A 17,675-nucleotide genomic window follows, 5' to 3' on the forward strand; every position below is an offset into this window, starting at 1 on the left:
ATCAGCACCAAGGCTCCATGGGTGTTTGAATCATTACTGTGTAATCTAGATTATTGACTCTAGTGCAAGTGGGAGACTGAAGGAAATATGCCCTAGAGGCAATAATAAAGTTATTATTTATTTCCTTATATCATGATAAATGTTTATTATTCATGCTAGAATTGTATTAACCGGAAACATAATACATGTGTGAATACATAGACAAACTTAGTGTCACTAGTATGCCTCTACTTGACTAGCTCGTTAATCAAAGATGGTTATGTTTCCTAACCATGAACAAAGTGTTGTTATTTGATTAACGAGGTCACATCATTAGTTGAATGATCTGATTGACATGACCCATTCCATTAGCTTAGCACCCGATCGTTTAGTATGTTGCTATTGCTTTCTTCATGACTTATACATGTTCCTATAACTATGAGATTATGCAACTCCCGTTTACCGGAGGAACACTTTGGGTACTACCAAACGTCACAACGTAACTGGGTGATTATAAAGGAGTACTACAGGTGTCTCCAAAGGTACATGTTGGGTTGGCGTATTTCGAGATTAGGTTTTGTCACTCCGATTGTCGGAGAGGTATCTCTGGGCCCTCTCGGTAATGCACATCACTTAAGCCTTGCAAGCATTGCAACTAAATGAGTTAGTTGCGGATGATGTATTATGGAACGAGTAAAGAGACTTGCCGGTAACGAGATTGAACTAGGTATTGGATACCGACGATCGAATCTCGGGCAAGTAACATACCGATGACAAAGGGAACAACGTATGTTGTTATGCGGTCTGACCGATAAAGATCTTCGTAGAATATGTAGGAGCCAATATGGGCATCCAGGTCCCGCTATTGGTTATTGACCGGAGACGTGTCTCGGTCATGTCTACATTGTTCTCGAACCCGTAGGGTCCGCACGCTTAAGGTTACGATAACAGTTATATTATGAGTTTATGCATTTTGATGTACCGAAGGTTGTTCGGATTCCCGGATGTGATCACGGACATGACGAGGAGTCTCGAAATGGTCGAGACATAAAGTTTGATATATTGGAAGCCTATGTTTGGATATCGGAAGTCTTCCGGGTGAAATCGGGATTTTACCGGAGTACCGGGAGGTTACCGGAACCCCCCCGGGAACCATATGGGCCTTAGTGGGCTTTAGTGGAAAGGAGAAAGGGGCAGCCCAAGGTGGGATGCGCGCCTCCCCCCCTCCCCTAGTCCTATTAGGACTAGGAGAGGTGGCCGGCCCCCTCTCTCTCTTCCCCCCCCCCCCCCCCGAGGAATCCTATTCCAACTAGGATTGGGGGGGGGGAATCCTACTCCCGGAGGGAGTAGGACTCTCCTGGCGCGCCCCTTGTGGCCGGCCAGCCTCCCCCCCTTTGGTCCTTTATATACTGAGGTAGAGGCACCCTAGAACACATAAGTTGATCCACGTGATCTAGTCCTTAGCCGTGTGCGGTGCCCCCAGCCACCATATTCCTCGATAATACTGTAGCGGAGTTTAGGCGAAGCCCTGCTGCTGTAGTACATAAAGATCGTCACCATGCCGTCGTGCTGACGGAACTCTTCCCCGACACTTTGCTGGATCGGAGTCCGGGGATCATCATCGAGCTGAACGTGTGCTCGAACTCGGAGGTGCCATAGTTTCGGTGCTTGATCGGTCGGATCGGGAAGACGTACGACTACTTCCTCTACGTTGCGTCAACGCTTCCGCAGTCGGTCTGCGTGGGTACGTAGACAGCACTCTCCCCTCTCGTTGCTATGCATCACATGATCTTGCGTGAGCGTAGGAAAATTTTGAAATTACTACGAAACCCAACGGTGCCAGCTCAAGAGTTGCGGATGATTCCAATCACTTGGCCGTTTGCAGTTTGGGGGCTTGACATGGTTGGACCTTTCAAAAGGTCCAAGGATAAAAAGACACATCTTTTAGTGGCAGTTGACAAATTCACAGAATGGGTTGAGCCAGAGCGAGTGAGTAAGTGTGATGCAGCCATGGCGGTTCAGTTCATGAAAAAGGTGATTTTTCACTTTGGTTTTCCACATAGCATTATCACTCACAATGGCACTAATTTGTCCCAAGGTGCTATGGAGGAGTTTTGTCAACGTGAGCATATCCGGCTCGATGTTTCTTCCGTAGCTCACCCTCAATCTAATGGTCAGGCTGAGAGAGCAAATCAGGAAGTCTTAAAAGGTCTCAAGCCCTGGCTTATGGTTCCCTTACAACGGACGCCGGATTGTTGGGTAGAGGAATTACCCTCAGTGTTGTGGAGCATCAACACCACTCCTAACAGGTCTACAGGTTATACACCTTTCTTCATGGTTTATGGAGCGGAAGCAGTGATGCCTAGTGACATCCATCATGACTCGCCTTGCATGGAGGCTTACGTTGAAGCTGATAATGAACAAGCCCGACAGGATGCACTTGACTTGTTAGATGAGGAGAGAGATTTAGCAGCGGCTCGATCAGCAATTTATCAACAGGACCTGCGCCGTTATCACAGCCGCCGGGTTAAGTCCAGGACCTTTCAAGAAGGTGAGCTAGTGCTCCGGCTCATCCAGGATCTGTGTGATGCACACAAACTATCCCCGCCTTGGGAAGGACCTTTTGCGGGCAGCAAGAATTTAAACAACGGGTCATATTACCTCATTGACGTTCGAGAGCACAAAGACTCACGTAAGTCGGAGGAGGAGACCTGTCGGCCGTGGAACATTGCTCAGCTTCGGCCATACTACACCTGAGCTACCGGCTCTCGTCAAGTACATACTTTGACGTTGTATATATTATGATAAGTAATAAAGCAGGACTTCTGTCTTTTTCCTCTTCAAAGATCATATATCTTTACTATTTTCATTATTTAAGTGACTATTAAGGAGCTGATCATATCTGAATTTAGCTTAACCATTTTGGTCCGGCTTATGATCGTATTCGAATCTAGTTGTAAACCTCATAGGTCACTTGGGGGCTTCCTGTTCAAACATAGGTCGTATTCGAACCAAAGAGAACATAGCTGTCGTAACCCTCTGGATCGGCTCAAAGCCAAACTCACTAGGGGGCTTCTTGATCGTATCCGAATCATAGCCTAACCCCTTTTGGGTCCGACTTGGATCGTATTCGAATCAGGGTCGTTAAAAACCTCTCAAGGTCATTTGGGGGCTTCCTGTTCAAACATAGGTCGTATTCGAACCAAAGAGAACATAGATGTCGGTACCCTCTTGATCGGCGCAACGCCAAAGCCACTGGGGGCTATATGATCGTATTCGAATTTTAGCTTAACCCCTTTGGTCCGGTTTACTGATCGTATTCGAATCAGAAACCCCCAAATTTATGTTGTTTGAAATCTGCTATTTTGTCTTAATGATTTTTATTGTCTCAAATCTAAACTATCAGTATGGTTTTTATTTAAACCGGCTTGATTATTTAACAATAAGCCGCCAAGGCATGATAGTCATCAGGTATATGGAAGCATTGACTTCTCAAAAAGATTGGGTCATCAACCTCATCATCCGGATCATGAAAACCGGCAGTCCAGAAACACAGGTATGACAGTGTCGTTCACAAACAGGTTTTTTCAGCCTTGCTTATCTTTTCCAATAAAGGCATATACCGGGTGTTTTTGACCTGTCCGGTGTTAAACCGCCAGGCCAGCTCTTTCATTTTTTGTAGGAGCAAAGTTAAAACTTTGCAGATATAATCAAAGATGTGCTGGCAAAGAGTAATATGCAACATTTTGTGTGCGATGGCATAAGCAACACATGCAGTTTTTAAGCTAAATCTATTACAAGGCTTTGAGAGCCCACAAGATGGTTATGACTCTCCCCTCACCGGTTCATCTCCTTCTACTGATTGGAAGCTGGGCTTGGACCAGTCAAAGCCGTTCAAAGCAATGAACTCCGCCTCATCATCAATCAGGCCGGCCGGGTCAACTTCCGGAGCAAAAGTGTGTTGACGAACCGGTGGGATAAGATCTGTCACCTTATAAGAGGGAGTCGCCATCTTCTTATTCTCCATATCAAAACCTGACTGATATTTATCGATGTTGGTCTCATCTCCAAGAATGGTAGCTTGAGGTCGAACTCCCCTCACATAGGCAATGAAGTCATCTTGATCAAATGGAGTCCCGTCTTCCTTCACAGTAGGGTACCCCTTAGCCACATCCACCAGGTCTAGATATGGCACCCAGGCTTTGGAGCGGCTCAGGGCGGTCAGGGCTCCGGCTCTGGCACAGGATCGTTTGACTTCTTGAAACCTGGTGGGTAAGATTGATAACTTCTTCAAGACATCACTCAACTGATTGGGCCCTTGGTTAGCAGGGGAGATGGTGGCAAGTGCTCGTTGAGCGCCAGTATACAATTGCTCCACTAAGGTATAAACTGCCTTCAATTTGGTCACACTGTCTTGGCTCAGATTTTTGCTTCGTGGACCTGCGAGTGTTTTTTAAACAAAGGCTCAGCAGGCGGCTTATATTCCAGGTCAAAAGAAGGTATAAGTGATTAATACATATGACTTACCAAAGATGGCGGAGACCATTTGAGACACCCAGTTCTTTAAGCCGGTGAGCTCCGTGGTAACCTCCTCAGCCGCCTCAGCTGTTTCAGCACCTTGTATCAGCAGCGTCTTTTCTTCGGCCCAAGATTTCTTCTTTGCAGTCAAGCTGGTCTTCAATTTTTCTGTATCAGAAAGACTCAATTGGAGTTTAGAGTCAGCAGTCTTGATTTCTGCCTCTTGATCCGTCAGCCGGGTCTTTGCATCAGTTAATTGGGAGCCCAATTTAGATAGGGCGTTCTACAAAATATACACAGGTGTGTCAAGGCTTAAACTAAAAGTTATAAGGGTTCAAGTCTCAAGTACTATGCACCGCAATACCACTTGACACTTGGGGGCTAATGTCTGCCAAAGCAATTTTTTACGACTCTTATATGTTTCAAGTCCCAAGTGTTTTACAAAGTAACAGCACTTGGCACTTGGGGGCTAATGCATGATATTCAGAAAGTTTCTCAAGATTAAGCCGGATTGCAATACTTATTGGGACTAGTAAAAGACAGTTATGAAGTTAAGTACCGGTTCATTTATGATAAATTGAGCCGGCCCTTGGGGACTACAAGTGAAGTTTACGCTACTTTGTTGGACTTTCGAAAAGCTTAGAGACAAAGTATCAACCTATATCATAATGTCTACAGATCATTCGGGTTCATCATCTGAAGACTTGGGGGCTGGCAGAGTATAAGTGAACCGGAGAACATACCTCATATTTTAGCTGTAATTGCTTGACCATCTCAATTTCCGACTCATAGCTGGAATGAACATGACTGAGATAACCGGACAGTATGTCACTAGCATTCAGATGAGTGTAGTGAGAGATATCAAAACGCACTTTCTGCTTCTCCAAGGCTTCTTGCTTAGCAGTGTGCCGGGCTAACACAGTGGGGGTCCCCAGTTCAATAAATCGGCTACCAGTAATCAACACGTCAGTATCAAAAGTTTTTGGCGGGTTAGCTGAACTAGATGGTTCAGTGATAGTCGGATTAAGGGTGATCTCATCGGCTGACAACTCAGGAGGATCCAATTGAGTATGAACAGCCGGGTCTTCAGGTGCTTCAGTTTCAGAGGGAGGAGTTGGCATGGCCGGCTCAGGTGCAGGAACCTTCGGGTCTTCTGACGGCTTAATCACCTTGGCTTTCTTGGATTTGGCTTGGCCGCTAAGAAAAGTTTTATGAGACAGTTAGTGTAAGGATACGGTTTTTAAAGATACAGAGGAAAGATGGTTTTTCCTTACCCGGGAGCAGTTTTGAAAGCCACAAACTGAGTCTGAGATGAGTCGCCAGAAGAGCGAGAAACCTCCTGTAAAAGGTAAAATAAAGTCAATGAGGCAAGGGAATAGATTCATTAATGAAAGCAAAAGATGAAGAGGAAAGAAACCTCATTCTGGCGTTTTCGAGGAGTTTGTTGTAAAACGGAAGGCGATTCATCGTCGTCATTATTCCGGGCCTGACGGCGGCTCTCATGTTACTGCTTTTTCAAAAGAAAATGAGGGTCCAAATAAGCCAAAGGGTGCGAAAACCTTACTTTCCGGGTTACCAGTCGAAGTTTCTGTCTTGGCAAATGGGCTGAGTCGGAGGAAATAGCTACCTCTTCTTCTACGGCCTGGCTGGCCCCCGTGTCGTCCTGGCAATAGTCAGTGTTAATAAGGTTATTAAAAACTGGCCAAGGGCGTCAAGGGCTACCTCCGACTCAGTATCATCGTCAAGCTTTAACAAGTCTGAAGCAGTGCTCCTTTTCTTCTTGGACCTCCGGGTCATCTTACTGGCGGCTATGGCGGCAGTTCTAGCCTTCTTGGCAGCTTCATGGTCATACTTGGCCTTCCAGAAGTCAGATTTGGCCTATAAACAAATAAACAGGATAAAAGGTCATGCAAGTATTTAGAACTACTGAGGAAAGCACAAAAGAGAAAGAGGTCAGGGGTTTTTTACCTCTAGTGCCGGGTTAAGTTTATAGAAGGGGTTTAACCCAACCTTACTGCAGTCCTCATACTTGTCGTTCACAAGGATGGTTGACATTAAAACAATGTCTTCTTCAGTTAGTTGTACAGAGCTGTGACGCAGAGAGTCATCTGGGCCTCCGCCATATTCATACATCAATTTGGATCGGCGGCTTAGAGGGATGACCCGCCACGAGATCCAGCAACGGATCAAGTCAACTCCGGTTAAGCCATTCCCTAGTAAGGCATTGATCCTTTTAATAGATGGAATAAGCTTCTTGTGTTCAGCAGCAGTAAGCTTATCAGGGAGCACAAACTTGGAATCCAAACGCTCCACGCGATAACCCGGCAATGGTTTTTCATTGGCTGGAGACGTATCTTGGCAATAGAACCAGGTCTGATTCCAATCTTTGGTATGAGTCGGCAAGACTATTAAGGGAAAGACGGTGCCCTGTCGGCGCTGAATTGAGATTCCGCCGAGGTCCAAGCTAGGGCCATTGGTACTCTCATTCTGGCGGTTCAGATAAAAGTACTCTCTGAAAAGTTCCACAGTCGGCTCTTCTTGAAGATACACCTCACAGAGAACTTGAAAATTGTAGATGTTGGATATGGAATTGGGTCCAAGATCTTGAGGGTGAAGTTTGAAAAAATGAAGAACGTCTCTGAAGAACTTTGAGCCGGGTGGTGAAAACCCCCGATTCATGTGGTCAGTGAAGACAATAACTTCACCATCTTTGGGATTAGGCCGTTCCTCGTCCGGGTCAGGAGCACGATAAGACATAATGTTTTTCTCTGGCAAAAATCCAATAGTGACAAATTCTTTCAAGTTATCCTCAGTTACTGTGGAGGGGACCCAGTTGCAGACTGTCGGTGCTTTTGATGGCATGATGAAAAAGGGGAAGCTGAAAATAAAGTAATTTTTCGGTTCAATTTATTTGATGAAGTTACAGGTTCATGATCATGATATGGATGAATCATGGCGGCTTAAAGAAGGGCTAATGACATATAAAGGAAAGCCGGAGCCATAAGCCGCCATGACTAAAGATATTCAAAGGATGCTAGAAACAGAAAATGGCTAAGTGTTGGCACAAACAAGTTTACCAAGCTGTCATTATTATTTTGGATCAAATGGTCGTTTCGAAAAGAAAATATTCTAGACCTAAAAATCTAGTACATATGAGTTTTTGAGTTATAATGAGGCATCTGTATAGAAAAAAGGGATCTACTGGTATAAAAAATGGACGCAAAACAACTACCGCACGAGTTATGTGTTCCTTTTTGGATCAGAAGAGGCTGCAGAGGAAGAACTACAAGAAGATCCGTGATGAACAGCGAAGAACACCGATGAACTCGCAACCCTAATACAGATCTAAGTGCGTGAAAAAGAAGGAACTTACGAGATGCAGATCTACTGTGAAGAGTCGTCGCGGTTCTCTGGACGAGCTCAGGGTGATGCAGCGGCTGACATTGAGGGTAACGGTGAGTGCTACGGCAGCGGCGGAGCTCGAGAAGCAGAGAGGTAGCGAGAAGATGGAAGGAAGAATAAAAAATAAGAAGGACCGGCCAAGCCTATTTATAAGGGAAAGAAGTGAACGGGCAGGAGGGAAAATTGAGGAAGACCAAAATAATGATTATCCAGCTAAACGGACGCCTTGATTCTCGGAAGACATTAAAAGATAAAAGATCCGTTGAAGATGATGTCATAGCAGGCTTTCATGTTTTCAGAAGATGACGTCATGGCGGGTTACAGAATTTTTTCAGACAGAGGAAGATGGATTTCGTCTAAATGTTAAAGATTGACAAAGAACAAAGTTCAAGTCAACCTGGGCCTAATGTTGGGGATATAGCTACTAGGTATGACCCGCCCAGGAGGGGTCGGGTCAACCCCAATGGCAGGTTACAAAAAGAAGCCCAGTAATATTCAAGGTGATAGTTTATTAAGACTTGTAGAAGGCCTAAGCCCAGAGGCGGCTTAAGGCCCAATATTGTAAACCGCCATATGTAAAGAAAGACTTGTAAAGAAAGGCATATAAACGAAGTCACCGAGCCGGACACGTTTTATGAGCCGGCCGAGACTCTGTAGGCCGCCAGGCGTCAACCCGTGTATATAAGGGGACGACCCGGCGGCGGCTTAGGACAAGAAAACAAGAGATCGATAGCCAAGATAGCATATTCGCTCCTTGGTCATCGAAACCTAGCAATACAACATCAACTGGACTAGGCTTTACCTTCACCGTAAAGGGCCGAACCAATATAAACCTCTTGTGTCCTTTGTCCCGATTAACCCCTTTAAGCTTCCTAGTTGTGATGGCCCTACGACTAAGTCCTTTCGCTAGGACATCTGCCGTGACAATTCCACGACAAGACCGATAAAATAGAAAACCTATCAAGGGCAAACCTTTGCCTTGCATAAAGTCCACTTGAGCTAGATGTAGACGATCTTGACTTCCTCAAGTTGGACCACCTTTGTTGATTGCGTTGGCTTGGTGAAGACTAGTAGATTGCTCCCCCATACTCCACTATGGGTGAGCCACTCTTCGGCACATCTCCACAAGTCCATTGTCACCACAATGGACGGCAAGCTTCAAGCACTCGATATCTTCGTGATGCATCACTTGAACTTGCACACAGCAACCTAACCCCACAAAGAACTCTCACGAAGACCATGGGTTAGTACACAAAGCGTAATTGACAATGCTTACCATACCATGGGATCACTTGAACCCTCTCGGTACATCTTCTACGCTTTGTGTGTCGATCAACTTGATTCACTCTTTGACTTAGTCTTGATCAACCTCTCACAAGACCAGTCTTTAGGTAATTCCTTGAATAGCACCTTGGTGGACACAAACTCTCCTTGAAACCAACACATGTACTCCAAGAAAAGCCTATGGACAAAACCTTCAAATATAACTCAAGGCAACCATTAGTCCATAGAGATTGTCATCAATTACCAAAACCAAACATGGGGGCACTGCATGTTCTTTCAACGTGGCCCCACTCGCCAGGAGGTAAAGGTCAAAGGCTTTGACTGGACGACGGTGCTTCCTTTGGACTTCTGTGAGTAGGGGTTGGAGGAGGGAGGGGAAAGTGAGCAATGTTGGATGCACGGGGTAAAACCTGAGCACAACTAAGCAACCAGGGCATGAAAATAGAAACAAGGCTCAATAAAATCAAGTCCGTAGCGTCTACCGATTTCGCCATATCCCCATTTCCCTCTTCTTTGAGACCAGGATTCCTTGTGTAATTTCATCCATCTCTTAATTTTTTTGAATCATTGAGTTTATCACTCAACATAGTCTAGCAGTTCAGTTCGACCCTATTTGAGAGACTCTATCTAGGAATCATCAGTGCCACACTTCCAAAGAAGGGCAGGACGCCTACCGGCGATGAAGGAGCACATAATTGTAGGCTTGTAGCTGCAACCGCGGTACATCACATGCCACCCGCAATGGCCCAGGAGAACCACTGTTACTTATGGAAAGGACTACGATTGATCCCCTATACTTGTGAGTCATCAGGGACTAAGACTTGATCAAGCCGGCTGAGATCCACGTGACCAATGTCCAAACAATACACGGCGCTAGTCATGGCCTAAATGCACATTATTACCCCACACTTTCCCGTAGGCTTGCGAGTGGATCAGAACTGCACTCAAGCCCTCCCCCCCCCCCCCCCCCCCCCGTGCACGCCTCGAGCACCTCCGAGCTTCGCAACCGGGCAACATATCAGGCATGATTCATGCAACCACAAGGCACGTCCACATTTTACCCGCACTAGCCCAGATTAGGCCGCTCGTACACTGTTGCCATGTCCCTAACCGCCGCGGCCTCAGTGAACCCCACTGCCACCCGTGCATCAAGAGTCGTGGCAAGAGGAGGACACCCACTGCCCTTCTAGAAATCATCGGTGCCACACTTCCAAAGAAGGGCATGATGCCTGCCGGCAACGAAGGACACATAGTTGTAGGCTTGTAGCTGCCACCGCGGCACATCACATGCCACACCGGATCCTTCCCGGAATGGGCCAGGAGGACCGCCGCTACAAGTCAATGCCAATGTCTCTTTGCTGACCGAGGCACCCGCTATCAAATCTAAGAGCCACGTTCACACCACGGTCAAGGATCGCTATTGTCGGCCACACCTTTGCCCGATGGTGGATGGGAAGAAGAGGGGCCATAGGGGTGGTGGCAGCTTAGGGTTGGGGGTACCACCCGAGTCACCCACTTGGGAACGATGCAAGCCTGCTTTTGTCACTAGTGTCGTTTCTTAGCCTCTGGATCTTTTTTTATATGTGAAGCGTAATCAATGAGGAAATGACGAAACCGTCTCTTATTTTACGCATAGATCATTAATTGTCGTATTTTTCATCTAATTATATCTGCGCCGATTCGGCTAAAAGTGGGATCTGCTACGATAGATACGCAACATATCTAAGAAAATGCATTAGAATAGCAGATATCCAATTCGGCTCCGAGAGCATTTGCGCGTATCAAAAATATTAAAAATATTTTTGCAAATATCAAAAACAATACAAAAGTCTAAATTTGGGAGGGGCATGCTTTAATCGGCCTGATTAATTGGCGAATGCAAGTTTTAATCTGTTCATAGGATGAGTCATGGGCCTCGAGGGGTCGTATTAGGAATGGGCGCCTGGCTCGCCGCCCGAGGCAACGTGTAGACTATCCAACGGGGATAGGTGGCAATATATCCCTGATCTTCCGCGCATATATAAGCAAGCCTTCCTGTTCTCTCCTCCTCGCCATCTCCCTCGCACTCTCCCTCTCCCTCTCTCTCCAGCAGAGACAGGGGAAATACAGTGCGTGAAGCCGGCGGCGACTGGACGGCGGCCGGCGGAGGTCGATGGATCGGTCCAAGGAGTGGTGGCAGAAGGCGGTGGTGGTGCCGGTGAGGCGCGCGTGGGTCGTCGTCGCCGCGCGCCTGCGTCGCAAGAAACAGCATGGTGAGTCAACTTACTTGATTAGTAATTGCTACCTTGGCATGTCCATATCTTCTGCTGATCTGCATCGAGTTGCACGGTTAAGCATCCATACATGATTGCTTGGATTGTGTATTACAAGCAGCAAAGCTTGATCCATATAGCATCTGCGATTCCCTGCGTAATCCGGTGCCGATCAAATCGATCCGCTAGTAGGATTGCAACGCGTGAAAGGTCAAAGGTTTGAAGATCAACACGCAGGTGTTCTTCGTCCCGACGCGCACACACGTGAGCGGGCGAGCGGGCGGGCGCCTGACGTCTGAACCGATGGTGCGTACTTGCACGCGCGATTAGGATGGCGCAGCAGCAGCTTATGAATCTCGACTCACGAGGCGTCCCTTGCGTGCGCGGCCGTCGTCTAGTTTCTGCGCACACAACCGGACAAGCCATGCAGTCCTCCGTATAAATATCGGCATGCAGCGCTGCAGGATAGATACATGCATGCATGCATACACTACACATGCAAGCCTCTGCCTGGAAGTTTGTGGCATTAAATTGTTAAAAGAAGAACCGTTCTGGTGGGCAGGCACGTGGCCGCCGTGCATCTCATGCACGCGCACCACTGGACTCCATAGCCGACGACCATGCCGCACCTGCGCCTATCGTCGTAGTGGCATGGCAGACCTTGGTTTTCGTCTGTTTCTTCTTCGTACGCACCTCGTCGGGAAGGGGCGCCCGTATATCTAATCAGGCTTCACATGTATGGATGACGATGAGTTTGTCCAGGGGGGGAATGTTTGTTTCCTCTCTAGCAGTAAATGCCCATCTAGAGTAAAATAAAAGAGAGAGATTTAGTGTGAATTAATCATATCGATCCTGTTTCTTGGAGCATTTTCGTTTTTGCACATTGTATAGAGTGATTGTAGGAGAGTACGTTTTGTTTGCGCCGCTAGTGCAATGCTTAGAATTCGTTTCTTATAGTTATGCACCGCTTGACACGTATGTCCTATTTGATCATCAGTTCAGGAGTAGGAATTGGTTGAAGCGGGTAGACATGGACGAATGGGTGCCGCACTGTTGGGCGGCAACTGCCACTTCCTCCGGGGCGTGCTTCGCCGTTCTTCAGTCCTTGTTGTCTCTTGGCCACTGGCCAAAAGAACTATCTGTACGTATGTAGTGCGTCACCATACGTGCATCACTAGCGATGGAATGGGTAGACAGATAAGAGATAGCAGATACGTACATACACAGTACGTAGCGTAGGGACCGGACGATGGAGGGAAAGCGGCGGCATGGTCAGCGACACCTGCTCGCCGCTGTGCATGCGCGCCATGGACGCACGCGCGCGGCGGAAGCCACCTGCGCATGGCGTGGGACTGACCGGATGTAGTGATGTATGTGTTGCTGACGACTGAAACTTCTTATTTGTTCATTCAGATGGCCGGGGCGGCGCGCTGGTGAAGCTCCACGACGACGTGCAGACGTGCGCGTACGAGGACGTGCAGGTCATGTGGGAGATGCTGCAGCGCTCCGAGACGGGGAAGATGATGGCCGGGGCGCCGCCGCCCAATGGCTCCGCGCTCGTCTGGCTCGGCCCCCGCCGCCGCCACCACTCCATCGACCTCCGCCCCCGGTGCTGAGCGCCGGCCGCCGCAGCCTGTGTCATCGTCAGATAATGGAGAGAGTCAAGAGTCAGAGTCGCCCTGCTATATGCATATAGCTCCTTTGTCTCCTGCTTGATGTAAATATTTTGCAGTTAATTTCGGTCAAGAGATACCAGTCTCTTTTTATGCCTTCTGCGTCAGTCTCTCACCTAGCTTCAGAAGTTCAGAACCATTTCATCGTCGGTCCCAAATGGAGCAAAGCATTGGGAGAAATTCGCTGGCCAGCTTTCGCTCTCTGTCAGCGACTCTGCAAAGCAACAGAATATCCAGTTCAGTCGCTATGTGGCAAAAACAAATTGCCAAAAAAGAACAAAGTTTGACATTTTTGACTTAGCCGTCTTCAGTAGAGATGTACACCAGCATCTGAAACTGCAGGCATATACAGAGCGCATCATAAACCTCCAGGGAAAGTCTGAAACAGGAACAGAGCAGAGTGCCCTAAGAAGCAGAGTTCATTTGCATTTCACAGCTCGAAATTGCATCCAAATTTATTGAGCAGGGTACCTTTCATTTCACTTGTACTCCCTCCGTAAATAAATATAAGAGCTTTTAGATCACTAAAGTAGTGATCTAAAAGGTCTTATATTTGTTTAAGGAGGGAGTAGTATCTATCCAGTGTGGAGAACACGAGAGTTAATCCAGTCCAGAGATGAACAATAGAACACGAGAAGTAATCCAGTCCAGCTGAGATGAAAAATGGTGGCAACTCCAGTCTTCAGGGCTAAAGGCAAGGCCGTGATGTCGAGGGAGAACAGCAGATGCATCCAGTGCTCTGCAACAGGTATTGATATTCCAACACATCCATGTCAGCACACCAGGGAAATAGCAAGTTCTCCATAAAAGGTTATCCATAGTTCCCTTACCATATTTAGAAACAACAGATCGCTTAAGCAACACATCCAGTAACACACAGGGTAGGTAGATTCATATCCAAATCTATCCTACAAAATATGAATAATACCATAACAGTGTGTACTACAACAAAACGGGAAAACTTTGCGATAATAAAATAAAGCATGGAGAATTAGAACTAAGCGGAGAAAACACAATGTATTGATAATACCTTAAATAACCGTCAGAGCCTCAGATAAGCCGGAGGGCAATTTCCAGCTTCTCAAACACTGGTGCGTATTCGAGAAAAAAGTTGCAGCTTCTCAAAGTTGATAAGAAATCAGATAAGTAAATAAATGTTAGCACCAAATCCCCAACAGAGAGACGGAGAGGAATGCACTGATATCAATTATGTAAAGAGATGGATTCATCAAATCAATCTTGACAAATGTTTATGTCCAGAAAACCTCATCTAAATATGTTCTTTATGATGTATCTGTGTGCTGGAGAATACTTGGGATATGAAACGATTGTAAATGGCAGCGATAGCTCACGGACGCAGACCACACAAGTGCACAGAGTTGACTGAATGGAACTTTTTCAAACGTTACATAGAGCAGAAGATAAAGTTCAGGCATCATACTCGCAGCATGCATCTATCAACACAGGAAATGCGGCCATTCAGGTACCGTCAGCGTTGCTTCTTCAAAATTTGGTAAACTAGCAAAGTCCCTACATGCAATTATATGGAACTGGAATTGTACCGGATTTTTTTTTCCGTTCCAGAAGTAAATATTGGACAAAAAAGGTAAGATGGGATACCAAAATTTTGAATCCATTTGCTCCAGGTGACAACAAGAGAACCGCGATCATGATACACCACTCAATTATGGATACATCTACCATTTCCTTTCTGGAGGACTCTACAGTAAAAACACAAGCACTTGAGACAACACACCAGCCGCCCCTGAACAGACACATGGGTGCCGAGGGTGAAAAGAGAAATATTGGATCTAGAATATAACTTGCAAAAAAGTTACAAAGAATTTAAATAAAATTAACATCCATGATCCTGAATTAGTACTGAAGATACTCTAGAAAATTTTGCAATCAATAATGTACATCCTGACCTAGAAACTTACAGAACATTTTCCTATAAGTTACAAGACAGCACTTGCATTTTGCTGTCCTCTGTCCCTTTATGCCAGATGTTACATAGAAGTCGGGACTTATGGATGTAACAGTCTCCACCGCGGGAGTGCTAATGAACCCTATGCAGCATGAACAGAAGATGACTTCCTTTATTGGGGCATCAGTTATCAGGACAAAAGAATTGACTTTCTTTCACAACAAATCTGGGAGCAGAATTCTGCCTTGATCCCCAAACATGCATCTTCTATGATGTGACTGCAGTATTGTTACTTCAGCTTGAATGTACATCAGATGGGGCATGAAGAAATACATCGGACAAAATTTCATCTGAACTAGCAAGCTCCATCTGTCAGTCGTTTTCCTCCGAAGGACGTAGACATATCTTCTCAAGGAGGACTGGCCAGTCCTCCCCAAGCTGTTGAGGGTTTAGCTGCATGGCTACACTGAAATCATGAGCAGAGATCAAGTGTTGACTTCTGCTATCATTTGTAGCATCTGATTGTCCACTGCTTGACTGCATCTGAACTTGGTTCGGCAACCAAACACCATTAATTTGCTTTCCATGGGCATGCTGCTTGTATGATGCCCCTTTTCTTGCATCTCTTCGAACATCAGCTCCTTTTAACTCAACAGATGACCTAATCAGGTTCTTCAAGTACGAGTCCAAACCATTATTCAGAAGTTCAGCACAATCCATTGTGACACCTGCCAGACCCAGTGTTTCTGCTGTTTTCTCCATGCGCTTACGCAGAACCTCCGTGTTCAACAGCTGACCTTGCTCATAACAGCTGCTGAAGTGATCATCCCCTGCATTAACAGCTGGCGGTAGTAATTTCCTTGATCCACCTACACTTGCTGAACAAAAGGGTATCCCAAGTGGAGCTCGCACAGGACTTTTCGACATTTGAGCAGAATGACCTGCAGCATCGCTCACAATTCTTCTTTGCCTAAGCGCATTTTCAGGTAGCAACTGGTCCACACGCAGATGCTTTGCCAATGGCTCTGCAGCTTCACATTGTTGAAAAGACACTGATCTCTTCAACTCAAGTGAACTTAATGCGCCATTCTCTGTAACTGCAGATCCCCCATGAACAACCTGGGTGTGACTGGCAACAGCCTCCACCCTACCATTTGGGCCCATATGTTTCAACCGATCTTTCAACTGATGATCTTGCAGTGCGCCCATAGACCTCGATCCTTGGACCTGTAACAGCCTGGCATCCCCGTTACAAGAACTAAGCAATCCAGCAGCCTGGGAACCCTTCTTCCCCGACGGTCCGACAGACCTCCCAACATCTGGTGGTGGAGGTGGGCACTGTGCCTGGTAGACATTGTAGAGAACCGCGCGGATGAGCCGGTTGTGCAGCCGGAGGTTCTCCCGGCCCAATGTAAGCAGGCACATCTTATCAAAATCAGGCTTACTGAGCTTCTGCGACAGGTAGCCACTCAAGTAGCCGAAGTAGCGCCGCGACCGGTCCGGACCAAGCCGCTTCTCCATCTGAGCCTTGAGCTCCCGGAGATCAATGCGACCATTCTGCTGCTGCTGCGGCGGCGGCGGCGGGTGCGGTTGCGGACCCCGAGGCCCCGACGGCTGCCGCTGCTGCTGAGGTGGAGCCATCGACCAAGCCTCCCCTCTAACTGTATCCATACAACCACCACCCCTCCCTCGGAACCCCCCCAATATGTGATTGGGAGACGGAGCACAGAAGCCACGAATCCGCACGAAACCCAGCTCGGGATCGAATCACTAGGGCTTATGCCGCCTCCCGCAGAGCGCGAGGCCGTAGACCAATTCCCAGCTCGCCGGCCGCGGAGGGGATCTCATCTCCAGTGGCAGCGCACGAATTGCCTACCAGCCGCCCCGGACGCGGTGCCGCTGGCCCGAATCGAGCATGCGGGCGGACCAATTGCGCGCGCCGGCCAAACCCTAGGGCAATGGAGGCATGATCCCGGGCGCCGGCGAGCTCGTGCCGCCCGGATCTCCGGCGGGGAATGGGCGCGAACCGACACGAATCCGACGGGGAATTGAGCTGACCTCCGGATTGGCGGGGCCGCGGATTGGTCCGGCCGAGACGAATTGCGCCCGCCCGCCCGCCGGAATCTCGAAGTGGCGCGCCGGTGCTGCCGCCCGCCGCTGCTGGTTGGCGGTTGCTCGGGTCGGCGCGGGGCGGGGCCCGGATGCTGCTGCTGCTGCCGCGCGGGGGGTGGGGTGGGGTGGGGGTGGGGGTGGGGGCGGGGTGGATGGGTCCTTGCTTCGCTCCCTTGCTTCCCTTCGTGTTCCTCTCCCTCTCGCAATCTCGGCTTGGGCTCTCGCTTTTTTTCCTCTCCGGGGGTGGTATTTTTTTTCGGCCGTTGAATTGGATTTGATCGAGCCGAGAGAGGCCAGCGGGTGGGGACTACCGAGCCAGCAGGCCTTTTGCTTCCCCGGCCCTTCTTGTAGTCGTGCGTGCGTGCGTGGGTGTGTGTGTGCGCGCGTGATGTGGCCTCCTCTGCTCATCTGCCTCTGCCGCCGCTGATCATTTGATGGCTCCCGATTCTGATTCCGATTGCAGCATCATGATGCAATGAAGCCAAAGCCTGCGTCCTGCGTCCTGCGTCTGCGTGCTTTCACCGTCTT

The 17,675-nt window shown here is 47.8% G+C and overlaps 2 protein-coding genes across 2 annotated transcripts; one reads left to right on the plus strand and one right to left on the minus strand.

Moving 5' to 3' along the window:
• Positions 1 to 11,161: 11,161 nt before the first annotated feature.
• LOC125539963 (uncharacterized) lies at positions 11,162 to 13,201 on the plus strand. The gene is made up of 2 exons (XM_048703517.2): positions 11,162 to 11,435; positions 12,849 to 13,201. The coding sequence occupies exons 1-2, from the start codon at positions 11,336 to 11,338 to the stop codon at positions 13,049 to 13,051; spliced, it is 303 nt and encodes a 100-aa protein (XP_048559474.2). The 5' UTR covers positions 11,162 to 11,335; the 3' UTR covers positions 13,052 to 13,201.
• Positions 13,202 to 14,898: 1,697 nt separating this feature from the next.
• On the minus strand, positions 14,899 to 17,456 carry LOC125539962 (uncharacterized). Its single transcript, XM_048703516.2, has one exon. The coding sequence runs from the start codon at positions 16,704 to 16,706 to the stop codon at positions 15,408 to 15,410; it is 1,299 nt and encodes a 432-aa protein (XP_048559473.2). The 5' UTR covers positions 16,707 to 17,456; the 3' UTR covers positions 14,899 to 15,407.
• Positions 17,457 to 17,675: the final 219 nt, after the last annotated feature.

The sequence above is a fragment of the Triticum urartu genome, chromosome 2A (genome assembly GCF_056163025.1).
Source record: "Triticum urartu cultivar PI428250 chromosome 2A, HENAU_Tu73, whole genome shotgun sequence".
Taxonomy (NCBI): domain Eukaryota; kingdom Viridiplantae; phylum Streptophyta; class Magnoliopsida; order Poales; family Poaceae; genus Triticum; species Triticum urartu.